Source organism: Hydractinia symbiolongicarpus, chromosome 4, assembly GCF_029227915.1.
Source record: "Hydractinia symbiolongicarpus strain clone_291-10 chromosome 4, HSymV2.1, whole genome shotgun sequence".
Classification (NCBI taxonomy): domain Eukaryota; kingdom Metazoa; phylum Cnidaria; class Hydrozoa; order Anthoathecata; family Hydractiniidae; genus Hydractinia; species Hydractinia symbiolongicarpus.
The window spans coordinates 11,427,261-11,455,025 of record NC_079878.1 but is presented as its reverse complement, the minus strand read 5'-3'; the positions used below and the strand labels follow the sequence as shown (position 1 = coordinate 11,455,025).

At 34.0% G+C, this 27,765-nt stretch overlaps 5 protein-coding genes across 7 annotated transcripts; 2 read left to right on the top strand and 3 right to left on the bottom strand.

Annotated features, from left to right (window-relative positions):
• Positions 1 to 709: 709 nt before the first annotated feature.
• Positions 710 to 5,438, top strand: LOC130641266 (chitotriosidase-1-like). The gene is made up of 3 exons (XM_057448003.1): positions 710 to 1,463; positions 2,990 to 3,143; positions 3,387 to 5,438. Exons 1-3 carry the CDS (start codon positions 1,224 to 1,226, stop codon positions 5,108 to 5,110), a joined length of 2,118 nt encoding a protein of 705 aa, XP_057303986.1. The 5' UTR covers positions 710 to 1,223; the 3' UTR covers positions 5,111 to 5,438.
• Positions 5,439 to 5,687: 249 nt separating this feature from the next.
• On the bottom strand, positions 5,688 to 7,507 carry LOC130641269 (uncharacterized). Its single transcript, XM_057448004.1, has 2 exons — positions 7,151 to 7,507; positions 5,688 to 6,430 (listed from the first exon to the last, which is right to left on the bottom strand). The coding sequence occupies exon 2, from the start codon at positions 6,378 to 6,380 to the stop codon at positions 6,072 to 6,074; it is 309 nt and encodes a 102-aa protein (XP_057303987.1). The 5' UTR covers positions 6,381 to 6,430; positions 7,151 to 7,507; the 3' UTR covers positions 5,688 to 6,071.
• Positions 7,508 to 14,748: 7,241 nt separating this feature from the next.
• On the bottom strand, positions 14,749 to 15,612 carry LOC130641265 (proteasome subunit beta type-1-B-like). The gene has a single exon (XM_057448002.1). It carries the CDS (start codon positions 15,523 to 15,525, stop codon positions 14,836 to 14,838), a length of 690 nt encoding a protein of 229 aa, XP_057303985.1. The 5' UTR covers positions 15,526 to 15,612; the 3' UTR covers positions 14,749 to 14,835.
• Positions 15,613 to 15,816: 204 nt separating this feature from the next.
• Positions 15,817 to 25,611, top strand: LOC130641263 (coiled-coil domain-containing protein 14-like). 3 transcript variants are annotated; one of them, XM_057447998.1, is made up of 15 exons: positions 15,817 to 15,916; positions 16,893 to 16,939; positions 17,971 to 18,017; positions 18,351 to 18,414; positions 18,668 to 18,737; positions 18,886 to 18,948; positions 19,720 to 19,919; positions 20,037 to 20,838; positions 21,605 to 21,752; positions 22,180 to 22,259; positions 22,385 to 22,476; positions 23,199 to 23,255; positions 24,186 to 24,246; positions 24,341 to 24,473; positions 25,142 to 25,611. In XM_057447998.1, the coding sequence occupies exons 2-15, from the start codon at positions 16,916 to 16,918 to the stop codon at positions 25,530 to 25,532; spliced, it is 2,232 nt and encodes a 743-aa protein (XP_057303981.1). In that variant the 5' UTR covers positions 15,817 to 15,916; positions 16,893 to 16,915; the 3' UTR covers positions 25,533 to 25,611. The 3 variants fall into 3 exon arrangements, with proteins under 3 accessions (XP_057303981.1, XP_057303982.1, XP_057303983.1); XM_057447999.1 differs by lacking the exon at positions 16,893 to 16,939; XM_057448000.1 differs by lacking the exon at positions 16,893 to 16,939 and having other exon boundaries at positions 15,860 to 15,916; positions 17,971 to 18,010.
• Positions 25,559 to 27,226, bottom strand: LOC130641264 (creatine kinase, testis isozyme-like). The gene is made up of 4 exons (XM_057448001.1): positions 26,593 to 27,226; positions 26,222 to 26,510; positions 25,897 to 25,970; positions 25,559 to 25,809 (listed from the first exon to the last, which is right to left on the bottom strand). Exons 1-4 carry the CDS (start codon positions 27,172 to 27,174, stop codon positions 25,618 to 25,620), a joined length of 1,137 nt encoding a protein of 378 aa, XP_057303984.1. The 5' UTR covers positions 27,175 to 27,226; the 3' UTR covers positions 25,559 to 25,617.
• Between the last annotated feature and the right edge of the window lie 539 nt (positions 27,227 to 27,765).

Genomic DNA, 27,765 nt, shown 5'->3' with positions numbered 1-27,765 from the left:
GCTAATTTGATTAACTTGCTTATTGTTGTATCCCACGAGATGTGTAAATTCAATTAGTTTCAAAATTAGATCGGTACAATCCTTTGAATCGAATTTTACCATTGTCGTAGGTGTTGCACGGAAAACTATGAAAGAACACCGATAAGGTTTAACCAGCTGATCAATTCAAAATCTAATTAGCTTTATTTAACTTAATTAGCTTAATTAACTCATTAATTGCATGTATATACTAATTTTATTAAGAAAACAATATTTCGATTTTTAATCTTTTGTTTTAAAGCACAATTATTTTTGTAGTGCCAACATCAAAGAAATGACATACAATTTCTTCCGTCATGACTTGGGTTTCACGTACGAAATAATTGAAATTTTTAGCTAAAAGTTACCGCATTTTGAGGGTGTTATTTATGTTAGTGTAACGCAGCAGCTGCTACATACCATGGATGTTTTTTGTAGACTCAAATCCCCGAAAAAGCACTGCATAATTCTTATGTCTGTGCCATCATTGTTTTTAGGGAAAAACTTTAGATTATAAATTTGCGTAGAAAAGGTTTCTTTGAAGGGAGGGAGAAAGGCGCAGAAGGGCGCAGAAGGGGGTGGTTGCAACCATTTGTTATGTCTTTCACGAAATAGTTCATCACATATTCTTTATTTGAAACATGCATGAAAATTCTTGGTGATAAATAAGTAATGTCCTCCAAACACTCGCAAGTTCGTATAAGTTTATTCACCTTCATTTCCATAAAATAAGTATCCTATTTTTAGGACTCTTATACGCATTTATGATAGAAAATAACTGCCTTGTTATTGCAAAAAGATTGTTGCAACGTTAACACTGTGATGCAAGAATCACCATGGTTAAGTACATTTTACTCCAATATAAAAAACATTTTTTTTTTATAAAGCACGTTTTGAATAACAAGTTCTCCTATGAAAAAAGCCTAAAATTTAGATGCGATTTCGAGCTGATTTTTTACAGCTAATCATTTATGTTATTGATTTCAAGCATGCGCAATACCCTTATTATGCTTATCAGTCAGCATCTTTGCAACCCACGATTTATTGTTTACATTAAAATCTTATTTGCACAAAGAAAAAAAAGGATTATAAACGCAATTTAAAGCGACAACCATAGCAAACGGACAGTTTAGAAATAAAAGGTACACTCGTTTTGACAGGCTTGTTTCTATAATTCATCTACAGTCAGCTCGAAACGGGAAAGTATGGTGAAATCAACGTTGTTACTTCTTCTAGTTACCATTATAAATTGCGAGTACTTGCGTGTTTGTTACTACACAAATTGGGCGCAATATCGAGGTGGATTTGCGCGATACACAGCGAGTAATTACGAAATTGACTTATGTACGCATATTATTTATGCGTTCGCACAAGTGACGGTTTCCAATGGCAGATTTCCCATTCTTCCGTATGAATTAAATGATATTAGTTTTGGTTATCCCACGGTAAGTTCATTATTTTTTTTAACTTTGCAAGTAATTTTTTTGCCTCAAAGAAATTTTTGTTCCATTTTTGCGAGAAAATTCGCGTCTGTGATACTCAAGACCTACACAAAGGTCATATAATACGCTACTATACCTTCAATAAGTAGCCCTGGGTTTTGTTAGTTGAAAATCTTTAAAAATATTAATTTTAAGAGGCAAATTTGAATTAAAGGGGATAAGCGAGAAAACCGGCGTTTTAATTACATTAACTAAATTAATCTAATTAAACTCAGTAATTAGATGTTCTTCTATTGCAATTTCATTTTTAAGATGGCGTGCTTAATTTAATTGAGAAAAGTGACGTGTTGTTTTTGTTCAAATCAACTGCTAAGGTATGAGCAGTAGCAGTCCTTTTTATACCCTTCCGCGTGTTATTTGGCCGTGCGACACCTTGAATTTCATTGGACGAAGTAGCCACGCTGCTTATAAGTGCACTGTTCTGCGATTTAAAGAACGCTTTATCCTGTTTTCCATACAGCTTAACATAATTATATCAAATCAAAGGAGCGTTAAGAACGAAAACAAAACTGCCGCCTTAATTTTTCAAAGCTCAACAAATTTTTCTCTCCTGTGGTCGAATTTCATTGTTAAATAAAAGATAACTAAATACATCAAAACCTAACAAAACTACAGTTAATGTCGCTACACTTTTATGTATAAGACATTTATGCTAAATTCACACTGGAAAAAAATATTTTCTGTTGCGGCATGTGTAACCGTATATGGTAGCTGCGAAGTGACGCATACTCACTCACACACAGTTTTTCGCATGATGCTACCGTAAGTTTGAATCGAATCCAAATTATTTTGGGATCACATTTTTCCATTGTATACAAAGTGAAAAAAACCTTTTAAAATTTATTGTGTAGAAAGAAATGTAACGGTCGTGCAGCGACGTGCAGCGTTGCAGGAAGCTGCGCGTAAAATTAGGTTCAGGGAGATAACAGATAAAATGATGCCCAAACTGCCAATTCCATTAACATAAATTTCAAAAAATAATTAGATTTATTCACAACTCTGTAAACGTCCTTTACATCATGCTTGTTCAATTTTGTTCCTTTCAAATAGTTTCGGCCGCACTTTAGTCCCATTTACCCAGTACCTGTTCTCTAGTTACATAGGAGACGAGAGTCAGCTTCCTTCCAAGATTAAGAAAGCAATAACAGAACAAAGATGTCACTAAAAGAACCGCTCAAGGCCATAGATTTAGTGTCAGTTGTGTCGAGTTGTTTATTAATGTCTCTTTTTAACTTTTTCCCCAAACCATTTTACAAAATATAGTTGTAAAGCTTTAACGAAAGATTTTGTCGGTAAATCGTCATCTTACGGTACATAGCATTCTCGACCCCGGAGTTCTTTGAGATAAACTCAAAAGTAGTGCTTTCGAGGTTTTAATATCAAAGAGCTCTTGGGACGAGAATAGGTACATAGTTGATTAAGTAAAATCTTTAAAGTTCTATTTTCGATAATCTTACATTTCTTCTCAGGTAAATGCTCTGAAAGATATCGACCCAAGGTTAAAGACATTGCTTGGGGTAGGTGGGTGGAGACACGCATCAGCGATGTTCACTGAAATGGTGCAAACACACGAAACAAGGAAGATATTTATTGATGACGCTGTGGTTTTTCTGCTCAATCATGGTAAGCAAATATTTATTATCCTAATTTTAAAATTGTGAAATAAACGTCAAACCTCCCATTGTGTGTGTATCATGTGTGTATAGTGTTCATATCGTGTATGTATCGTGTATGCATAGTGTGTGTATCGTGTGTGTGTCATGTGCGTATCGTGTGTGTCTTGTGTGTGTATCGTGAGTGTATCATGTGTGTATCGTGTGTTTACCGTGTGTATATCGTACGTATATCGTATGTATTTTGCTATAGGTTTCGATGGATTAGATCTTGACTGGGAGTACCCTGGTCAAAGGGGTTCACCGCCTGGTGATAAGTTCAAATTTACACAGTTTTGCGAAGAATTGAAAAAAGAATTTTCCAAACATGGTTTGTTGCTTACAGCTGCTGTTGCCGCTGGGCAGGTTTCAGCACAAACATCTTACGAAATTTTAGAAATATCTCAACATCTTGACTTCATAAACCTAATGGCGTATGATCTACATGGAGGATGGAGCACCATAGCTGGCCATCACACAGATGCCAGTGCGGACAGACTGTCATTGGAATTAAGTGTTTTAAACTCTGTAAATTATTGGTTGAGTAGTAATATGGACCCCAGAAAATTGATTATGGGACTATCTACGTATGGGCGCACAATATCATTAGTAGATGCATGCAATGACTGGGAACTAGGGGCAACTACACGAAAGGCAGGTAAATTTTTACCATTTTATGAAGTTTGCAATATGACATTTGAAAATCGGGTCTGTACCGCGTCAAGTAGCGTGAATGCACCGTATGGTTCGAATGGAGAAGATTTTGTTGGTTATGATGATGAAGAAAGCATCGCGTACAAAGTACACAACATTATCAAAAAGAAACATCTAGGTGGTTTCATGGTCTGGTCATTGGATCTGGATGATTTTTCAAATCAATGTGGCAGAGGAAAATACCCGTTGATTAAAGCAGCTATTGCAGCTTTAGAGGATAGCATACAGCCAACAGGTGTATGTCAAAACATAAAACGCACTGGCGAATGCCCCCCACCACCAACGTTACCTCCAAGCAGGTGTAGAGTTAACCCGATCGGTCCATGGCGAGGTGAATACAATGAGGACATGTGGTGCAGAAACGAAGAAAATTGTCCTGGTAATTGTGAACATTATGAAGGTTGCACAAGTTGCATGTGTGAATGCGACGGCGCAGGAACATCACCTCCAACGACATCAATTCAACCGATCTCTTCTGTTAGTACTAAAACCTCAACTTTTTATCCAGGTGTACCTGGTACTTGCACCGTCCCGTCGGATCTTAGTTTAAGGAAAAAATGCTACTTAAACCCAAATGGATTATGGCCAGGTGATGACATTGCTAAATGGTGTCAAACAGATTGTCCTTCTGTTCCTTCTTGCGAAAACAATATGTGTTGCTGTGATTCAGGAAGTAATTCACTTTCGACTGCAACTTCGGCACCAACGACGGCAACATCTACAAAGATGGTGACAGAAACAACATCAACAACATTGCCTCCACCAATAACGACAACAGTAACGACAACAAAGTCAACAACAACAACGACGACGACGACGACGACAAAACAACAAGCAACGACAACAGAATCAACGTTAACATTGAAACTAACGACACCAGCAAAGCAATCGTTGACAACAAAACCAGCAATGACAGTGACGACGACAACGACGACAAAACCAACGACAACAACACAGACGGAAGCGACAACAGAATCAACGACGTCAAAAACGACGACAAGGCTACCGATAACAACAACATTAACAACGACGACTAAACCAGATACGACGACAGAACAAGCAACAACAAAAAGCGCTTCTATATCAACGACGAAATTACAAAACACTTGCACTCCTGTAGATCATCACGTTAGCAATATTTTCTTAGAACAATTTTGCCAACAGTCTTGCGCTCTGTGCCTTACAACGGCTGAGATAAGAATTTACTGCAAGTGTTCTGTGTGATCTTTTCTTTGTTAAACAGGTAACAAATATTGTCCTGATCTTTGTTCTTTGATGTGCTTTAGATTTATTTTCTTATGGAAAAGGAAAGAGTTTTAAGGATTCTCATTCAACACCTATTTGCTGCAAAGTAATGGTGAACTTTTTGTATAGATTTAAACTTCGATATTATGAATGAAAGTGTGTGGATATAGGAGTTGCACGTGTATACTATTTGATTGAAATGTATACAATGAACACAATATAGATGGTGGTTATATTTAGTTGTAATTACATTGCTCTGGAGTAATGGTTAAGAGGAGAGGCATACTGATTGAGAGGAAGGGAGTATTGGCTAAAGGAAGAGGGGGTAACACATGGATACTTTGGGGAAAAGTGTCTTAAGCGCAACGGTGATATTAAAATTTACAATCATCTTGGTGATGTCGATTAATTACAGCTCCACGTGGATTTTTTTTCACGAAGACATAAGTGTTTTTTTTTCTTTGAAGGAGCAAAAACGACTCTATTTATATTTGATGTTAATAATTATGAGTTTTTATATTTTAGTTACGCTTTTTATTATTAAAAAATACAGCTATAATTAATTAAGGAAAATATAAAACAAAATGTTAATAAAAGTCTTCGGTAGTTAACTACTGTTTAAAATCTTTTTGTGAAGACTATAAGAAAATCAAAATTCTAAGCAGACTGGACATTTTCTTATTTTTCTATTGTTCGAACATAGACTTATTGTTTATAACTGGAAATCACAGCCTGACATTTTTATCAATCATATTCTTTTAAAAGAAAAAGCGTGTAGCATTCTTTATAATACATATATTACATAATTTTCTTGTTTTTCTTTTTTGGGATTAAAACACCCATTTTTATATACGATAATCTTGAAATGCGAAGCTGTTTTTAAATTCGAAAACATATAACCAAATCTGTACATTAAATTAGATAAACTTCCACTTGAATTTCATTGTTTATGTTTTCGAATAAAATTTGCAACTTTAAACGCAGTTCTTATATCCTCTGTTTGCGACCCACCGGTGGATTTCGGTAACTTTCGACCAGTTTGTTTAGCCATTTTTTGTTCTATTTTTCTTTGCTCACTCAGCTGCTGATCCCGCTGAGATTTCATATTCAAACCGTACCTCATAGCTTGCTCTTTGAAATCTGGCGGTGGTTGCTGATGGTGACTTTTTGACTTCTCCTTTGAATGATGACGTCGATCCACTGTTTCTTCATTGCCTTTCGAATGTGACTTTTTAAACAAAAATGACATTCTGTTTTCTTACTTCAGTCAGTTCTACTTTTGGTACTACGGTTAGAACACTAAAGAGATACAAACGCAATTACATTAAAATATTATCATCTTAAAAAATCAAGTTGCAAATCTGTATGATAATAGACTTTTCTTGTTTGCGATTTTTTAGATGCGTCTGCAGTATTTCATTTTATTTTTACGCAAAGTTAATAACACTGTACCGGCTTGACACATAATTATTCTTACAACCATTTGCTTATTTTCTGTGTTTAAACCTTCTTCTCAAAACGAGGCAATAAAATGGTGAGCCCAAAAGTAGAAGGCTTTGAATATGACAAGCACGGCCCTGTAACTAGTATTCCCAAACTTGAATCAACTTTGTACACATAACAAAAAGTACAATACAAGTAGCTGTTTGTCGGCCAAACCACAACCTCGTCACCAGAATCTTGTGGCCCCTAAGCCGTTATTACGGAGTGGTTGGCTAAACCACGCGTGAAATTTTTAAACCATTGATAACAAAATGCGATTAATTTTTATTGGCTTTGTTGCTGGATTCCCGAGGACTTTACACTGGCTATCAAAGAGCGTGTATAAAATCCACGGTTTGTTTATCAACTTTAAAGAAAAAAAAATTTCCCGCTGATGTTCGCAATGGCAAAATAGAAACAACGATTGCGCAGAGTCGAAAGAAAGTCTTTGGAAAAACAAAATGCACTGCCAAGTTTTCGTCTGTAAATCACCTAACTGTGTTCGATAATTTAAAAAACAACAACAACAAGTTTCACCTTTCTGCTTCTTTTTCTTCTTTTTTTTAAATTCTTTCAAACACGTTTAGAATCTATTATTAATGAACTTCTTAAAAGTACAATATCAGACGATCTTTTTTTCCTTTTTTTTCAATAATGCTCTCCTAAAGAGAACTTGAAAACTTTTGGTATATTTTTAATTTTGTGAACTGTTAAATTCCATCTGTGCGTAAAACTGTAATTCTTTTTAAAACGTTGCAGTACTTAAATATCAATGTGTCGAGAGAAAAACACCTGCAATCAAATTCAGGAGAGAAAATACAAAAAAAACAGATGAAAACACTTTAAATGACTAAAAAAAATTTATCAGACTTTTTTTGTTTTCATTTTCAATTTTACTAAATACATTAATTGTCGGAGCATAAAAAATATAAAAATAGAAAAAAGGGAACGAGGAAAAGAACTTGTAAAAAGTGTGATTATCAGACAAAGATCCCAGCGTTATCTTTTATACCATTCATAACAGAAAAACAACTATATAGAAGGGTAAAAGAGAGGTGAAACACAACGAATTTCGCGGGTAAATACTGGACTTGCTGATTGGGTTACAAACTATTGTTTTTAATCACGTGGTCATCAAGAAAATATTGCGTTTACTGACTAATTTAAAATAAAATTTCCCGAGACTTTCTGCGAAGTTGTTGTGTTCTAGCTTTTGTTTGAAACACCCATCTGTTACGACCCCTAAACGAAAACTTCGCTAACTTGGTTAATTGCTACCTTATCGGACCAAACTTAGTTGGACAAAAGTGACTAAATTTTTTGGAAGTGACTAAAATTATGTCCGACTAATGTTTTTGTTCGACTAAAATTTTATCCGACTAATTATTATGTCCAACTAAATATTTTGTCTAAATCAAGATTTTCAAAATTATTGCTCAGTGCGAAATTTTACATGTTAATGATTTTGTAAAAATCTTTTTCTTCTTGCTCACCAACGAATACAAATATTTTTGGATAAACTAACGACTTAGTCATAAAAAAAACAATTTTAACAAAGTGGCTAAAGTAAGTCTTGATAAATATGATGTAAAAAATGGCACCAGTAAGTCAGAATCGGATGAGGATGTTGATGAGGTAATCAACATATGCATTCAAGTCTGATGAATCTTCAGAAGGGAGTGACAGTAAAGTCTTAAGGAATCCACATGACAAGAGAAAAGCACCGGTAATTACAGAAACTTCCGATGAAAGTGACAGTGAAGTTATTCAAAAGAAAAAAAAGAAGACAGCAGTAAAAGAAGAAACACCAGAAAGCAATGCAGGAAGCTGCATAGATCAGGAATATGACATTAAAATTGAAAAATAGAATTATGCCATTCAAGTAAATAAAGTATTGTATTGTTTTTTTGTCTCCCAAACCAAAATTAAGCAAATTAATGAAATTTAAAAAAAGAACCAAAATATTAGTCGGACAGAAATAACTAAATTTTTTGGAAGTGACTAAAATTATGTCCGACTGAAATTTTGTCCGACTAAGTTTTGTCCGATAAGGTATATGAACAAATTCTTCACCATAAATTGCAGTAAAGATTACAAAATAATCGAACCATTTAATTTATCTTCACATTTTCATTGTGGAAGAAAAGAATTTTTCATTAATAAACAGAAACAAGATGGCCTATTTAATTTTTAATTTCTGAAGTTGTTGCTCAGTGGAAATGAAACTTACCACAAGTTTTGTGCAAACTGTCAGTAACTACTCAAAAATGTCTGGTGCTTTTGCTAATGACGCAATCGGCTTTGCTACGGACGTCATCAAATTTGTAAAAAAAAAATGGTAAAACATTTACGTAACATTAATGTTCAGTTCCAATACTGCTACGCATAAGTATAAGTATATAAGTTTACAGCTGTTATTATCCCTTTTCGAACATGGTTAGATAGGCCTTATTATAAACTTTGACGCACATGTAGAACCTTATTTATTCAAATTAATTTATATAAATTTCAATAATGAATTTGGTTAGACACACCTTTTTAAATTTAAATCCCACCATTTATTAAATTATGGTAGGTATAAAGATTTCGTTTGTACATGGTGATGAAAGTTCTACCTTATCGGTTAAAATTTCGTCGGTAAAAAGTGACGAAATTTGAAAAAACCGACGAAATTTTATAACCGACTAAAAATTTTGATCGACGAAATTTTTCACCAAAATTGAATGTTCTATTTTACGTGTTTTTATTCGTGTTTGAAGTCGACAGGCCCTTTTAAAGTCATATTTGAAGCCATAAAAAGAGGTATTAAGAGGAAAGATAAGAAAACTAAAATTTAAGTAAGTAAAATATAAGTAAGTTTTCCCTTTTCATTGTAAATAAATCTATCAAGATAAATGACTAAGTTGTTGTCTCTGCTCATCAAATGGGTTCTCTATACGTGCAAAGACGCTGGTAGCAGACTTAATCACTTCTGTGATCCCTGCAGCATCAAAATCGTTGATAATAGAATCATTTTTAGCTTGAGATGGTTGTATGTTTCAACAATCCCCTGCGCATGTAGAGGTTTTAAATCACTTAACTGGAGAGAGGCTTTGACATCACCAGGTGCAACTCCGTTTGACAACTGCTTGCTTACTCTATTAGTGTACCACGTGTTGAACTTATGTAAAATGCATTTCTTGGCAGACTGTTGATGCTGATGTCTAAGGATTGGAACTTATTCTTGAGATTATGCGGAACAATAGCCAATTCACAGTTGTTTTTCGCACATAATTATTTCATTTCGTCTTTGTCTTGACCTTTAAAAGTATCCATGATAATCGAGGACCACTGTTCTTCTGGGTAACCAAGCTCTTTCTTTTTGGCAGATAAATATGGGAATATGATTATTTTAAATAGATCTTCACACTTTTCTAAATTAGACCAATAATTTGGAGTATGCGTGACATGAAAATTGGTCGGACATGCAAATTTAGGTAAACATCTTTTTGACTTCCCTTGATAAATAAGCTGGACAGGGAGAAAAGCACTAGTAGCATAAACAACAAAAGTCGCTGTAATTTGTCTTTTGTCATCAATACCTTTGAGACATTTTTTGCCTCCTTCGATGAAAATGTATACCTCCCAGGAGATACATAGGAGAGAGGGGTCTGGTCGAGATTCAGAACAAGAGCTTCGGGAATAACGTGATCCAATATAACATTTGAAATTTTTTTTTGGAATCTAAGTTTTTTCTTCTTCAAGAAACTTTTTTCATGGTTCCATTTTTCCAGTCGTGCCTTTTCTTTTGGTCAAATTCATTGATTTCAAGACATTACGAGCCCAATTTTCAGTTAATTCTAGTGCTCCACCGAATTCTTTTAACAAACGTAAAATATAAAAAGAATGGAATTGTTTTTTAATTTCTCTTGGACTTTTTTATAAAGTTTACTAACCTCTTTTTTCAACCTGAGAAATATTTCAAGTAATAACTTAAAGCTTTAAAATAATTCATGCCGAAAATTTCCTACTGATTTGTCGTTCGGGAAAATAAAAAACCTATACCTAGATCATTTGCTGTTATAACTCCTGTCCCGGTGGCGATTACTATCTTTCTCGAAATGACGGTACCTGCAAGACGTGAGCCTATTATACCGTCTTGTGTTTTTGTCAGCAATTCATCGGACAAAAGATTAGGTCGACAGATTTTTTTAAAAAAAATTGTCATTTTCATTGTTTTTGGGTGATGCTTTCCAGGAGTTTACAGAAGTTTGTTTAAATTTTGTATTTAAGATATTTCTTTGAAAAATGATCAAGAGTATCTTTAGTGCTATGCCTCAAAGCATATTTTCCAACTTCTATGCGAACTTTCTTTTGTACGCTGTTGTAGCTTTGACGAGCAGTTGACTTTTCTACCTCATCCTTGACTGTCTGAATTTCTCCTCTATTTACACTTTCTGTTGCAGAGACAATTATTTCTTGGTTAGACGGTTTGTTCTTTGAAGTTGGTCCATTAGAACCTGCTGCTCTTTTGCGGTTAAAGAATGCTCTTATATCTGTTTTCGACGACATTTTCATTAATGGAAGATAAAAACACTATTTAAACATTCGATTCGATCTTCGAATTAACTGTTCGAATGGCTTACTTTAATAAATAGCACAGTCTTTATTTCTCTATACACAGCGAAGAGAAATGTATGCTTTAGTTTTTAGGCAACAATTGCTTTACGTGGGTACAATATTTAAAAAGACACTTTGGTCGAATGCGAAAGTAAACAAGTAAGGTAAGATTGAAATTGAAACCAACCAAATTTCCATTGCGATTGGCCCATATGCCTGTATAGTAAAAGCAAAAGAAAGATACTTCGATAGATGGAAAACCATTAGTCCTGTTCCGAAAGAAATTTCCCGCTACATTAACTTCCTTATTAAACAAGAGAATGGAAAAATCACAGGTAATGTAAAGTCAATAAACTACAAGCCATCACCTATTCCTTCAACTAACATTTTGATGTCCCAAGCGATGGGTTCGAGTGATGAAATATTTTATTGATGATTTCTACTCATGCGATATCATTCATTCGATATGATATCATTCATAACAACAAAAGCCCTGACGAGGGTGATTTTGAAAACTGACCTTGAAATAGAAAGTACTAGTACTGGTATACTGATGTACTAGAAGAGGAAGAAAAAAGCGAAGAATGTTTTGAAAATGAAGAAAAAACACTTGTATTATTATTGCTTAGCATGTGTTTTGGCAAATATAAGTAAAAAAACTAAAAAACTGTTTTTTTCTGAAAGGGGGTTAAAAATTTTCGAGGGTTAAAAGTGGCGAAATTTCAGAAAAATTTCGTCACTTTTTACCATCGAAATTTTATAACCGATGGAAAAAATTTTGACCGACGAAATTTTAACTGATAAGGTACTTGGTGTATTCCTTTCTCGTAATGTTCTTGATGTTGTCTTTAATATGCTGATATTCGACAGCTGGCAAGCTCGAATACTTCGTCTTGTGTTGACAAAGACGACGATAATCCTGAATAAAAAATAAAAATTGTGAAAGGGCGAACAAAGGACAAAAATGTTGCTCGAGATAGACAGCTTGAAAAAGGATAAATTTGCTCGTAAAATGATCAGAAGTTTTATTTAAAAAAGGATCTATTTTGCGTGACAGACAGACGAACGGACGGACAGACATATACGGGTATTATAATATAGATACTAGAGTTTATATGAATAAACGAAAGTCCATAACAATAAAATCACGAGACCCTACGCAGGAGAGAGTGAATTTGGTATGAGAACAAAAAAAAAAAGAGATTTTTGCACACAATTTTTATCGTTCGAAAAAAGATTTGAATGTCTTTGTTAATACAAGCTTGTATTAAAACGCAAATGTGTCCCACAAGAATAATTTTTTTTGCCTCTCTGAGCACGGAAACAGGATTAGTCGTGTGTTCGAATCTTGTCTTAGTAACTGCTTTTATTTTTTTTCTTTGCTGTTATAAGTTTTATTTTTTAAAACGATAAGATAAGTGTTCAAGAGCATTATTTAACTAACTGGTAAAGTAAAGGTGTTTCCAATAAAGTTTACAGAAGTGAATGTAGGCAGAATTAAGGTCTCCCCAAATGCCTGAAAAGTAGTCTGCGAAAAATAAAATTTCCACAACATAACGTAAGAGAGAAACGAAGACGCTCCACCATATCAATCTAATAAATACATAGATTTTACAAAATTTGGTTGTGTAAGCAAAAGGCAAATTATATTGTAAATAATGACGAGAACAGAATTCTTTTCGCTACGCTTATGACACGCAAACATAGAGAAATATGATTTCGGAAATACTCCGAAAAAACGTAAATTTTCCGATTCGTTCTTGTTATTTGTCTCCGTGCCATAAGTGTATAGGATTCTTTTTAACAAAGTATGCTGCTTGTAAGGCTTACTCTTATCTTATTTTTTTATTTGCTTTTTCTTACTGATCGACTCTTTTATATTCCGTTCTTTTTTTGGTGGATCTACTGAATTACTACATTTCTTTCTTCTGTCAGTCAGTTTCCCAAGACTGACCCGTTGAAAATTAAAATTTCGAAGAAATTTTCCGTTCAAAAGATCTCACAAATCAATTTTAAAAAATAACTGTATAGTGTGTAACAATAGCAAAATATGTCGTGTCTAACTTCGTAACAGAAATCACAATCTAATAGACAGCTTTCTGTTAAATTTATTGGCGAGGTTGTTTACGTATATCATACGTCTTGTTATTACGTTTTTATAACTGACTGAGAAGTGAATAGATCAGAAGTAAATAGAGTTTGCTGACAGAAAAGTATGGCGGAGCAAGTTTTTCAATTCCCATCAGCTGTTTGAGGTTTATATTATTATCGTCGATACTGGCAACCAAGTCTAGAAGACAAATTATTTGCCACGCATGAAGAAGGAAATCCTTATGATTTTTTGCTATAAAGAATTGTTAAAAAATACTGGCGTAACTGTTGCTCATCCAGCGGTGGAAATCTGAAGATCAACTAAATTTTTATTGGATAGGGAAGCTACAATTTATATCGAATTAATCTCGAAGAATTATTGCATTTCTTCCCTTGTTCCAGGGAGGTCTCGAAATTCCTTGCTTGGTGAAAGTTTTAATGGCGCCAATAATCGTTTAATTGACATTTATAATGACTTAGTCGAGGTTTATTACGATGCGCGTAAAAAAGATAATTTGGCTGGGTCTTATTTTTGTTCGGATGAGGTCAATGTTAAAACAAAACTATAAAACAAAAAACAACAAAGAAAAACTGTGGTGGTACAGATACCTCTTTTACCGATAAAAGATCGTTTTTTAAAGTTAAGCAACAGTACAAAGCACAAAAACGTTTGCAAATAAAGATGCTGTAGTTGTATCGTTATTGACGAAGAGTAATAAATAATTCAACAAGCTCATTACCGTTTTAATTCTTCTTTTTCAGCCCCCTTTTTTATTCTCGTGTTGTAAAGCTAAAGAGGCTTCATTTCTTCCCTTAACTTGCTCACGCGCCATGAGGCATGGATAAAACAATCTCACGAATCAATTCATCTTATTAGCAGGGTAGTTAATTATTAGACAATAAATGGTAAAATAAATGGCTACCCAGAGTCTACAAAATCATGGTAGTATCCACCAAGTAATGGTTTTTCTTTTACAAGAATGTGCAAGAATATTAGGTTGAGATTTTAGGGTAAAAATACGTATTTTGTTTAGAACAATAGAAAAATAAGAATAATGACCAGCCTGGTTAGAGTTTTGGTATTCTTATAAAAAGCGTTCATTGAAAAAGTTGAAGGAATAACCTAAACAGAACAGCAACTAGAATGTATTTTTTTGAAAAGTATGTAAATTTTTGGAGATTTGTTAAGTGCTAAGAACACTTGATTTTTTTGCAGACCAGAATTGGGTCTCATAAATTTTTAAGTTCGTGGAAAAGAAGTGTCTTAGACTTAGGAAGAGAAGTGTTTTGAACAGATGAGAAGATTTTGGAAGAAAGAAGAAGAAGTGCTTTAGAAAAGAACAGAAGTGTTATTATTAAAAAGAGAAGTCGACCACAGGGGCCATCGTAATTAAGGTGTTAGGTATGTTGGTATGAAGATAAAAATGCTTAAAGAGAAAATTGAATAAAATAGTTACATTGTTTATTTTCTTCAACAATAAACAAATTGCGAAAAATAACAATTGGTTTGTATTGTTCACTGTTGATTTTTCTTAATCTCTGCGAAGAGGGAACGTTTGATTCTCCACACCATCTTTTGTTATTATACTTATGTGAACACCATCACCAGTTTCGATGTCTCTCTCAGCTGCAGAAATAAAGATATCTTTGATGAGTTCCACACATCTTTCTTTACTTAGAGGTTCATTTGACTTCTCTTTCAAATTCTTCTGTCCAATTTGATTATCAAGAAATGATTGCAGCATTGAAGATGATGAACCAGTGGCACGGTAAACTTCTCTTTCATATGATCCAACAGGGTCATAGCTGTACACAGCACCTTTGCCATCCTTGTCCAATCCAGCAATTATATTATATGTATAATATGGAAAAAACCTTTTATAATATAGCATTGTGGATAACATTTGAGCAATTGATGTACAACTCATAGTCTTATAATGTTCATGCTCATACATTTTCAAACGTACCTGGACATTTTTGACCAAGGTAAGAACATCTCCATGAAAACCACAAGATCCTAATATGGTTGTATCAGTGAGATGATATGTTTTTGGCTTGTCACGAGTGTGAATGTGAAAGCCTTCAGATAAACGTGTATCTGATGCTATGACGGCATAGTCTTCCCCTGCAATTGCGAGAACAGTTCCTCCATGGAAAGAATAGGGATTAAAACGATGTTGCAATGGAGTAGACACGGCTTTCTGCTCTAAAATATCCACCATTTTTTCGCCTTGTTTCTTGGTCTAGTCAAAATGTACTTTAACACACCATTATGAATCTTTCTCACAAATGCTGACTAGGCCTAATAAAACACATCCTTCCCCATCTTAAAATCAGAAAAATTAAAGGAGCAATATTTTTTAGAACATATCATGTAGCATTAAATTATTAAGTTTGAAGGCAGTCTATGACTTTTTGTATTTTATCTATATCTTTGATTTACATTTTTTGCGAAGAAAAATAGGAAAGCTAGGTCTGCAAATTGTTTGCGTATTTGTTCGAATCCAAAACATAAACATTAAAGATGGTGGATTAGCCGGGAAAATTTAAAAGTGATGTAATGTAGTTAATGTGGTGGTCAAGGAATATATTTTAAACGTCTAATTAATTCAGGTAAAATATATTGTCAGTGTAAGAAATAGTGTTTTTTCTTGGAAAAGTCCTCTTTTTTAAACACATTAATAGCAATGCGCATTTACCTTCTCCAGAGAGAACAACTCCAGGTTAGCTAACCTGTTAGAATTCTACCCACAAGCGACAAAACAACCAACGTTGCCAATAAACGCTGCTTTTAGAAGTGTTTGTTTTATAGGTTATGTAGATTATACATTTGGGGATCCAGAGGTAAACAAGAGGGTGCCGATAAGCCGCAAACGCCCGCATATATACAGGCGAGTTCGGGCGACTTTTCAAATAAAATTGGCGTTTGCCCCCCGAAATCACCTGCACTTTCCCGAAATTTCCCACGGGTCTGTCGAACGACTTCAGGGATTTCAAAAAAAACCTTAAAATTACGCCTGGAGAAACCTGAATCAACTCAAACATTTTTTTAAACATTTATTATCATGTATATATATATATGATAATAGATGACAGATGTGGAAACATAGCCTAAAGTAAACTCGCTTGTTCTTGACATGATATCTGTATTATTCAATGGCAATGACTGAACAGATAAGTAGTAATATTTTTAAAACAATTCTATACCGTAAATGGCAGATTAAGTGCCCAGGGCACTTATTTTAAAATTTCATCTTGACAGGGGCAGTTAACTCAGCAGGGGCGCTCCTAATTTTTTTTTCAAAAAAGCAAATTTTTTAAACTTTATTCTCATAATTTCTATGAACAAAAAACAGAAATACAAACAAAAAAGAAAGAAATACAACAGTAATATTTTATACATTGTTTTTTGTGCCGATCTGAATAAGCGGCCCCTTTTTCCAAGGGGGAAGGGGGGGGGGGCTTGTAAGAGCAGGGGTGCTTATTTACAACTTTTTCCCTAACCCACAGGCATTTAATTCGTCATTTACAATAGTTTAGCCCTACCTTCATTTTTTATTTTTGCTGAATTTAAATTTTATTATTTTAGGTATTAAATATTTTTCTAGTGACATGCCTCCAAAACACAATTTGAAGGTATAAATTATGTTTTTTCTATTGTTGTTGTTGTTGTATATTTTTCTCAACAAGAATTAAAAGTTTTTTTCAAATTAAATTAAAAGTCAGGATGCGGGATAACACAGACAATAGTGTTCTGTCCTATTTTTTAATAACGCCAGCCCAACTATCACTACTTAACTCCCAGATTTGTAAACAGGACTGCTGTTTTCTAAATTTTAGGGAAGCCATCTCCTGTTTTATACCCTTAAAATTATTTTTAGTAATCTCCCGTTAGTCTAGTTTTTTTCTAAAAAAGGCATATATATATACATGTTTTTAAATAACAAAACTCTGTTTGAAAATAAGCCACCTGACTCACCTGCCCCTTCCTATTTCTTTCCTTCATTAAAAATAAGTATATAGCTGTAGAATTTTTGTTTACATTTCTAATAATAATTTGTCCTGATGACAAAACACATATTACGTACAAGACTGAACTAAAGTTAAAAGCGACTGAGAAACATGCTCAGAAACATAAAAATCGAATTGTTGTTAAAGGGAACCCGAGAAAATGTTGTTGGATAAAGTTTGAATGCACATCCCTTAACAGGTCTAAAATTACTGATGAAAGAAAATGTCCAAATTTGCTGCATAATTAAATCTGAAATACTTTAAATGTGGATATCTTGAGAACGAAAAGAGCTTTTTAAAAAATTTAAAAAGACTTGTTAACTAACTTTTTAAGCTCTATAATAAAACTCCAACATCATTTTGTACCTCGGGTTTCCTTTAAATCAACTTTCAAATTTGTTCCAACATGTAATAATCTTAATAATCTTATATTCCTACAAAGATTCATCAAAATAGCTTACTTAAGCCATCGCAAAGTTATTTTAGATGGATAAATCCACCTCATTCACATGGTATAACACCCAAAACGCTCAGTATGAATAGGGTTAAATAAGAAGAGGAAATAATTTTATTAACCTTTTAATTGGACTTTTTAATAAAGAGCAGCAAACATTCATCTTAACTAATCAAACTGTTCTTTATTATTATACTCATAGAAATCAAGCCAGTCATTAATTTCAAGAGGATTGCCTCCAAGTAAGAAGTATGTTGCAGCAGTGTCTAATAAATTATTTATCTTCTTATTTTATTTTTTATTTTTTTTACTCAAATAAGAACAATAATATTTGTTTTTAGATCTTCATTCTATAGTGCTCACTGCGTGTTGATAGACTTGTACATAGTGATAGAACAATTTCTGTGGATATTCTTGTGAATTCACTAAGATGTTTTCACAGGCTTCACAACTCATTCACTTATATTTTTATTGCTGTACCAATATATTTAGCATAAACAATGTTTTTGAGTTCGTTTCAATTAATGTGTTGTGTGCAAAAACTGACCCTGCATTTAAGATAAAAAAGTCCATTTTTTTAAGGGTGTCACTGAAAGTGAAAAATCAAAATCCAAAGAAAAAGAAGGAATGCAATGACAGTGACAAGGTATTTGGGAGTTATTTTTGTTTGTATATTTTGATGATTTTTATAATTTTTTAGTGCTTTTTCCTAAATTTGACTCCGAAACCTAAATTCTACTAAATTCTCCTAAAATTATAAAGTTTTCAACATTTCAAGTGCACCATGGATTTTTAACTACAACTTTCTGATTTCAAATACAGCAAATTGCCATACACTGCCACTTCAAGTTCATATCCGTTTATCTTATACATTTACTAGATTGTGTTTATCTCTTCAGGTAGATTCAGTTCATCATGGCTTAGATAGATGTGCTTCCTTACTTGCAGTAATGCTGGATCCATCTCCCAGTATGTCTATAGATTTAACAAAAAAAATTATAATTATTTCGAAATTTTACACAGGAGAGTATCTTCAGTTTTTATTTCCATTGTTATCAATGAGGGTCCTGCGAAAAGTGTCCTATCTTTATTGTAGACAACACACTTATGTTTTTAGATGTACGATGTAGTAAGATCAAAGTGGCAGGTAAAGCGCAAGTTCCACATGCAAAACAACAAGGTTGGTGCTTTGTCGTTTCATTGAAGTTTGTTTAGAGCTTTAAGTTTAAGCATCTTATCACACAGCATATTGTTATGTACATATCTTGTGTTTTTAAGTTTTCTTTTTGCCCTATCAGGGAAATTTGTAATCAGATGCTAAATTTTAACAGACTAAGTCTTTCTTAGGATAAAGGATTGTCCAAATCTAATATTTTTACAGTTTTGTCCTGTAAATTTTAAAAATCTATTGATCAATCAAAATTTAAATGTTTTGGTGGAATAATGTATGTTTTTGGTGTCATTCCATATTAAAAAAGCTATAGTTTTTTTTAATTGTTTTTAAATGCATTTTTTTGTTTTTTTTTTTAAAACCGACTGGTACCCTTATGGTAGAGCGTTCGCTTCCAGTGCGGGAGGTCTTGGGTTTAAACCCCAGCCGAGTAATGCCAGAGACTATAAAAGTGTGAATCTGTCCTTTCTGCTTAGCGCTCAGCATGAAAATAGGATTGATATCTTAGGCAGTTGTCTAGTTGAGCGATTGCTGTGCTCCCACGACTTTCGTAGCCTAAATGGGAGCCTTAAATGCGCTAGGACCCGCTTCACAGAACCCTCTTGGAAAGCAGTACCAATAGGAACTGAAGAGGCTATCCTGGGTAAATAATTTCAATAAACTATTATATCAACTCCAAACTAAAAACTATTATATCAACTCCATACATGTAAAAAAATTGCGGAAAAATTTTAGTGTGCAAAATTTTAAGTAAATAGTAAATCTGTAAATTTGCTTCAGGTAAGAGAGAAAAAAGACTTGATCACACCAAACCAGCCTATAACAAACGGTTAATCTCCTCCACGCCACTGTTAAATGCGTCGAATGGAGACAGCCAGTTTACTGCCACTGAAAATGACACTGTGGAGGAGTTAATACAAGAAAGGGAAAAGTTACAAAAATATTTACAATCAATAACGCAGGATAAAAACAAAATTAAGGTAAAATATATCATTGATAAAATAAAAGATAAAAACGTAATTTTTTGTTTGATTTTTGAGCAGTATATTGCATATTCTTTTTCGAAAAAAAAAATCTTTCAATTTTTGATATTCTAGGATACATATAGTACGCTACTTCAAGAACATAATCAACAGGCTAAAGACAGTGAACAGTCTGGCAGTAAAGATGATACTACGAGCAATAACTTGCTACAGTCAGAAGGATATTTTAGCACGTCGAAACACTCTTCTCCCCATTTTCAAGCACAAAATAACGTAGTAGAGAAATCTCCGAGACAACTTGTTATCCAACCTTCCAACGGTCTAGACAGTGTGCCACCTGATGCGAATGATAGAAGTAGAAATATAAAGATGACTCCTACATCCGATAATGAGACCAGCATAAAAGAACTAACTAATCTAATGGCAAGTATAGCGAAAAAGCTGACACTTCAAAAAGACAGACCTGCGAACCCTGATCTGCAAGTCACTCCTATACCTAGTAAATCCACTGAAAATGTGTTTCCGACAAGTTTCAAGAGTAAAAATACTGATACCAAGGTTGTACCAAGTCTTAACTATCCACCCAACGAAAATGAACATGCGTGCGAGAGAAGTAACAAAGAAAACGTTGGAGGTGACACACCTGGAATGAGGATAGAAAACTTTACGGTTCGTGACGCCTCATTAGATGTTTCTGCTCCGGCTGCCGCTCAATATAAGCGATGTGATCACGATAGTGAAGAGCAAAAATCAGAGCATGTGCTAAGCGATCAACTTCCTCCAAAACGCGAGAAAACAGGAGTGACTGCGGGAACGGTACCTAAAGAATTGGGGATCGGCTCAGTTTCCAATAATATCCACCTTACTACGTTGAATTATTTGCTAAAAGAACTAAACGCACTGCTTGGTGAAAAAAGTAAGTTTTTTAATCAAGATGTCAATACGCCATATGTTAAGGGAGTAACTTTATTGGATTTTTTTTTTACTCAGTACTTTTTGTGTGAATTTTTTTTATTGCGAATCAGAGCATAGCTATGAGGGAAAAATATATAAAGTCAAAAATTACTATTTTGAGACTAACTTTCGGCTAAAAAGTCAGTTTAATGCGCACATAAAATATAGTTTAGATCGTCTGTAGTTTCAGTAAGGAACGTTTTCAACTGTTTTGCTGCGTCGGGAAAATGTCAGTAATTTAGGTTTAAATGACCAACCAGAACTATATTTCCCCACCCCTTAAAACATCAGCAAATTTAAGATGTGTTTTTAAAGAATAGTATTATCTTTGTGTAAATGCTTATCTAAATTAACATTTTTTAAGGAAATAATAATGTTTTCTCAAAATATCTGTACGACATAATTACAGCTGAAAAAAGTAAAGAAATATAGCTCCAAAATGTTAGGAAAATAAAGAGTGGTGGTCTGGAGACAATAAAAGTGTCCATCCTTTCTGTTTAGCGCTCAGCATGAGAATAGGATTGATATCATAGGCGGTTGTCTAGTTGAGCATTTTCTGTGCTTGCACGACTTTCGTAGCTCATATGGGAGCTTTAAATGCGCTAGGACCCCCTTCGCAGGATCCTCCTTGATAGGGACTGAAGAGGCTATCCTTGGTAAATAATTTCAATAATAATAATAATAGTTTAGTGAACACCCTGTTTGAATGTGTGTTCTTCTTGACGCAGGAGATTTAGAAGTGAACCGGTTATTGACAGAAATCGACCATGCTGTTGGGATGCTACCATTCTCAATGAATAGTCTACCTATTGATGTGCAAACGGAAATCAATTTTGCTTTGCAACCATTACGTGTCGATAATGCAGATTTGAGAAGGTAATTAATTGTTTGCTCTTCTTTGTGTGTGTGTTTATGTATGTTCTCACTCATGCTCTTTTTATTACGAGCCGGTTCATAGGAATTCTTGGTAAATTATGGAAGTGCATTGCTCTAATGTTTTGCTTTAAAAAAATTTGCAACAAAATGGAAGAGGTATTTCGTATTACAGAAATGGTTGTTGTTTAAAACTTCTTTGTAATAACATTTCATTACATTAAAACCAATAATTGGATTTATTTGGTACAGTTCTTATGTAGGACGTTTTTTAGATACTAAAAACTGCCTTCAAAGGTAACTTTTTAATACTAAAAACTAAACCGTAATTTTTTTAAAGAAATTGTACACGTTTTTAAAGTCTAAAATGTATGTACCTGGCCTACGTTTATTTATCTTTATACACTAACGTATTATTTTCCCTTTTAAGAAAACTTCGTTTGGCTAACCAAAAAATCAAAGAGTTAAACGCACGTTTGAATGAACAGCAACACGATGATAAAAATGAACGTAAGTTGTAAAAGAATCACGTTCGTTCGTTTGTTTGTTTGTTTGTTTGTTTGTTTGTTTGTTTTATTTCTATATTTTTTTGTTTGTTAGTTTTGCGCCCATTTATTAATTTCATGTTATATTAGTGGTGAAGTATGTTGAAGAGCTAACGCATAAATTGACGCTTGAAGAAAATACAAAGAAATTGCTAACCACTCAGATTGCTGACGTGTGCAAGGTTATTTCCCTATTTTTAGTTACTGGTTTCTTTTTTACACTTTCGTTTTACATACTGCTCCCCGATAAACGTCTCGTGTAATTCAAACGCTGCTAATAGACACCAGGAAAGCTCCTTAATGGCAAATCGTAAAACACCGTACCATTTTTTAAAAATAGCTTTCTTTCCTGCATCAAATGATTGCATTGATTTGTTTTTAACACAAATGCGTAATACCGGTATAAAAAATGTCACTTTTGACTGTTTTTGGTGTTCCACGAACTACACCTCGGTTTTTAAGTTCTATTCAGTTGTGGCTTTTGTGATGAGTAATTTAAAATATTGTGTTTGCGAAGTTGGTATACATAATTTTTGTTGTCAAGAAACTGTTAGATACTAAACATTTCTTTTTTAAAGTTATGTTGCTCGAAATTATCGATGAAAGAGACACCCTGAAATGCCAGTATTTCTGTCGGACGGACGCTAATACTACATTTCTGCGGTTTAAGGGAACTCTTCTAGAAAAACCTGTTTTACGGTGATGGATACTAATTTTATGTGAAAAATGTCACTGATTTGAAACAGTCTTATCATTGGAATACACGTCACTGTCTTCTTTTTGGTGGCCAAACTCATTAGCTAGTAAGAAATGTCACCTTGCGTCAGACGACTATGAACTCCTTGGCGCGTAATTTGGAAATAGTTGTAGTAAAGTTTGACAAAAATTATGCTTTTTTTTGCAGGTGAGCGAAGACTTACAAGTTGAAAATCAAAAGATACTTCAATCAATCTCGAGTAAGGTAAGTACGAGAGCGAATGAAGATTGTCGTAATTTTATAACCAAGATGGATGAAGAAACGGACTTGTTTAATCGCGAAGCTATTCTACTTTTGATTGCTTTAAGTTACTTTCCCAACGATTTCCTGTTAGTTTCTGTTAGTTCTCATTTATCTGATCTTTTTATGCGGTTTCCTGGTTTCATTATTTTCCGTAACAGAATCCCGATTTTATTGTTTTGTGTCTGGTGTAAAATCCTAGATGTAACCGGAACACCTTTTCGCCTGTACGCAAATTCCCGAATGCATTTAGTTTAAAATATTTTCTAAGGGCATATTCTGTACTGTTTAACATCATCGCCTACCTATTCTTAAGGTAAATAAAGCGAACCAACAATTGGAATTGCGAAAGAAAAGATTGCGGAATTAAAGATTGCGAATTTGGCCAAAATCCGCAATTTTAAGAAAAAGACAAGTTATTTATGTTTTTTGAAGATTTACAGGGGAAACACGTTAATTATTTGCATAAAAGGGAATTTTTAAAGAAACAAATCTTAATGACCAAGATGAAAAAAAATTATGAAGCGATTTTGTGGAAAAATTTATGGCTCATTGCTTCCATTCGCAATTTTAAATGGCGCATTTTGATGATTGTATCAACAATTTGCAAACTTTAGTTCCGCAATTTACGATTTTTTCCTTTTTTTTTCCTCCAATAAACTATTCTTTCCTTAAAGCAATCATTTTGGCATTCCGTGGCTGTCGCTAATTGGAGTTTACAGGAGTCACAATAAAGCGGCTGAATTAGATATGTTCTCTTTAGCTATACAATAACATACAAACGTTGCAACGCTAAGTTTAAGTTAGATACGAAAATATGCTGGAATGCGTTACTAAATTTCTTTTGCTGTATCTGTGTGGAAGTTGTATTGCATGAATATCTTCTTGTTTAAGGATCTGAAATACTTAGAAGATCATCAACTTTGGTTAAATGAGAAGTCTAGCCTCCAGCAAAGTAGTTTTTCCAAATTTAATTTTGTAAAATTCTCAATTTTAATTGACAACACTTGTGTTCTTAATGCAACATTTTTTTTACTATATATTTTTAGAAATACAACAAGAGCAATCTCGAACTGAAGAATTGCATTTGAGCTTACAAACACAAGAGAAGGAACTAAACATATTGAAATTATCAGCAAAGCAAAAAGATGCAGAAATTGATCGCTTATCAAATCTTAATAGGTGATTGTTCTACAGCTATCTTATTGATTTTCTTATGTGAAATTAAAAGTTTATGATAAGTGTATGGTAGTCCTGCAAAGTGACTTCGTAGTCCTGAAAAATGTTGTCTCTCCTCGACAGCAGTCACGTTAAGCTAAAATATTTGTAAATTCAGATGTTAAAATCGTTTAAGAAAGCACCAAAAGTTTAAGATAAAATTTCCCCCAAAAGTAAACAACGGTAAAGTTTAACGTTCTTGGGGATTCTATCTTAACGGCTGACTCTTCCTCTCATCTTACTGAAACTACGTTACGTTACTGCCAGTAGATGGCTCCAAATGGGCTGACAACTAAGGGCTGGCTTGAACCTGGAACCTTTTGATTGCAAGGCGAATGCGCTACCACTAAACCATTTCTGCTAAGCATTTAAAAAGAAACAAAGGATTATATTTAGTCTTGGAATTTTTGTAAAATTTTAAACAATTTTGTTATAGAAAAATCAGGAAAATACTATCCTTGAATGATTTACATTTATGTGTGGTCTCCATGAATCAGGAACAAATCCGAGGATTTTGAAGCTTCTCTTTGTAACAAGCCATATAATTAAATTTTAAATGAAGTAGTCGTAGAAATTTGCGAGAATTTCTATCCAATAATATTTTTCCAAAGTTTTTTTTTTGCTTTTTACAGAGATTTGCAGCAATCTGTGGCGTCATTAATAGCAGACATTGAAATCGAAAGAAACGCAAAAGCTAAACGTTTACCGAGTAAAAGGATTCTACCAAACGATAAAGAAGACATCGTAAAATTATTCGTGAGAAGTACGAACTATAAATATGATCAAAAACCAAGTTCGTCAAATGAAACATCTGATGTGACTTTGGAAAACACGACAAAAACAAACTCGTTATCCTCCACCACCTTTGCAACCAGTAAATTCGATTCAATGTACAGTGGTACTGAAACTTTATCAACTCTAGCGACATATGACAACTCGGACTTTCAAAGGGATATGGAGCATTTAGATGAAGAAATCGAACGTATACAGAAGTCCCTTAAGAAAGCTAAAAATTCAATTTGACTTTCTGTAACAAATTACACCATAAATTTTATTCAGTTTTATTTGTTGATCAGATAACATATAGATACAAATGTTGCAATGTTGTTTACTTTTGTGCTGGTATTAAATCATCAATTTGTTCTCCTTTCTCAAGACGTTTTTCCATCTCGATAAGGAGGCTTACACCATCAATAACGCCTTGCACCAACTCGACTTCAGAGAACCCCAAGCGATCTGCATTTGAAATATCAAACACACCACCCTCGGCTGCCGTATCAACTCCCCCAGTGCCTCGTTTCTAAAGTTGAATAGAAGCGGATGATATATTGCTTTAAATCTAAGGTAATAAGGAGATTATAAAAACAATTCAGGCGTCAAGTGTTACCTGTAATCGAAGTATGTCAAGTATTTCGTCGAACTTTGGGTGTTTTGCCATGTTAACCAACTTCACATGAACACCTAAAAGAAAAAAAAGGGACAAGTTATGATGGCATGTTCGATGATAGAGTAAGAAAAAGCAACCTGGTGTAATGTGGATCGTTAGCTGGGTCGTTAAATGCTCGACTTCGTTGTCTAATTGGGCAGAAATTTCCGGACTTTCTGTAGCTCAAATGGGACCCTTAAACACCCATAAACGATTTTGTTGTCCCTTCTGGCTAAACACAAACCAAATACTATCTGCTATATTTGACTAACAAAACAACACAAACCTCCTCTCAAGCCGGTTCCCAGATTTGAGGGACACGTCAAGACGTAACCCAAATGCTCATTCCACATAAACTCGTATCCATCGGATTTTATCAAAGATTCCACTTTATTAATTCCATCACAGAAACGCTTGAACACAGCTGCCATGTTACCACCTGTTTCCATTGAAATCATTCGGGTATGATCTTCTTCGTTTACCCAGACGAGGAAGTTTTTAGCTTCGTTATGCCATATACCACGGGCATCAGGCCAGTCCCGTGCCATGCCAGCACACGTAAGTAGAGGCGACACCTAAAAGTAAACACAAATATATTTTTTGTCTGGTTTTGAACATTAGGCAAAATAACTTCGCCACTCATGTTTTTTAACTTACAGGTTTGTCAAAAAGAAAATGATCGTTTATTAACTGATCTTGTTCTTCTTCCGTCATGGTTACCAAAGGATAGTATTTTCCTTTGAAATCTTCTGTCAGCTTTGCCAGCGCATCTACTGTTATCTTTTCAACTGCGCGCCTTTCAGCTCGGTTGCAATGAGGTGGAAGGCAAAAACCTCTGATACTTCTACCAGTGCGTACACGGCAGGAAAAGACATAATTGGAGTCAAGCTGGCCACCTTTCAAGTTAGCTGGGTTCATGTCGGTTTTATGTTTCTTGTCTTTGGTGTACCCGCTGTGACGGTTTTCGATTATTGGATCCAGCAATTCCGCAAACACGTCGTAAGTTTCTTCATCGCCTGCTACACACCCAACGGTGTAAATAAACGGATGGCCAGGATTGTCAACCCCTGTTTGAATGACATTGTCAAGAGTATATCCATTTGGTGTTACCTTATCTCGAAGATTTTTGTAAATATCTTTGGTTAAGCATTTTGCCATCCAGTTGTTGTGTTTGCTAAGATCAGGAAAGTCTTCGTCAGCTGGGAAACGGTTGTATGCGCTCTTTACGTTTGAAGCCATCTTTAAATGTGTCTTTTTTATGTGTGTGTTTTATGTTTGTTAGATCAACCAATGTGTTATAGATTTTGCAACGGTTTTTAACATTGCAGCGCGTTTTTATAGATAAAAATTCGAATGACGTTAGAAAGGTTTCTTTGAGGCAACTGCATTGTGACGCCGAGATCTTACAGATCTGTGTTTCAACGCAAATATAAAATCCTTAGATCTTTATATTTTATTTTTTATTATTAACTGTCTTTCAGGCACTTCCATATTATACAATGGCTATTCGTCCTATTAAAATAACAATAATATTTAAATAAAGAAATAAGTTATTCTATAAAGAAAAAGACACTGTAAACTGTAGACAGGATTGGCAGAGTTCAAAGTGGCGAAGGATTGAGAGACATCGATATAATATTCTGACGGAGAATTAAGACCAGAACATATAAAAAAGATAATTATACACCAAAATATATAATATGAAAATATACATACATTAAATATATTTATTAATCGACGGGCTTAAGAAATAAACAAAAACAATCGAGCAAATGAACAAAAATTGAGACTAAGTAGAGCAGAAGGAATCAATCAAAGCATAAAGTATTG

Excerpts from the sequence above, each read along its gene's own strand:
- LOC130641264 (XM_057448001.1), bottom strand. The coding sequence starts at position 27,174 with ATGGCTTCAAACGTAAAGAGCGCATACAACCGTTTCCCAGCTGACGAA. Across the intron at positions 26,511-26,592 it reads ATTTTCTTTTTGACAAACCT|GTGTCGCCTCTACTTACGTG; the intron begins GTAAGTTAAAAA and ends GTTTACTTTTAG. Across the intron at positions 25,810-25,896 it reads TTGACATACTTCGATTACAG|AAACGAGGCACTGGGGGAGT; the intron begins GTAACACTTGAC and ends ATTCAACTTTAG.
- LOC130641266 (XM_057448003.1), top strand. The coding sequence starts at position 1,224 with ATGGTGAAATCAACGTTGTTACTTCTTCTAGTTACCATTATAAATTGC. Across the intron at positions 1,464-2,989 it reads TTAGTTTTGGTTATCCCACG|GTAAATGCTCTGAAAGATAT; the intron begins GTAAGTTCATTA and ends ATTTCTTCTCAG. Across the intron at positions 3,144-3,386 it reads GGTTTTTCTGCTCAATCATG|GTTTCGATGGATTAGATCTT; the intron begins GTAAGCAAATAT and ends ATTTTGCTATAG.
- LOC130641265 (XM_057448002.1), bottom strand. The coding sequence starts at position 15,525 with ATGGTGGATATTTTAGAGCAGAAAGCCGTGTCTACTCCATTGCAACAT.
- LOC130641269 (XM_057448004.1), bottom strand. The coding sequence starts at position 6,380 with ATGTCATTTTTGTTTAAAAAGTCACATTCGAAAGGCAATGAAGAAACA.
- LOC130641263 (XM_057447998.1), top strand. The coding sequence starts at position 16,916 with ATGCCTCCAAAACACAATTTGAAG. Across the intron at positions 21,753-22,179 it reads GATAATGCAGATTTGAGAAG|AAAACTTCGTTTGGCTAACC; the intron begins GTAATTAATTGT and ends TTCCCTTTTAAG. Across the intron at positions 24,247-24,340 it reads GAAGTCTAGCCTCCAGCAAA|AAATACAACAAGAGCAATCT; the intron begins GTAGTTTTTCCA and ends ATATATTTTTAG.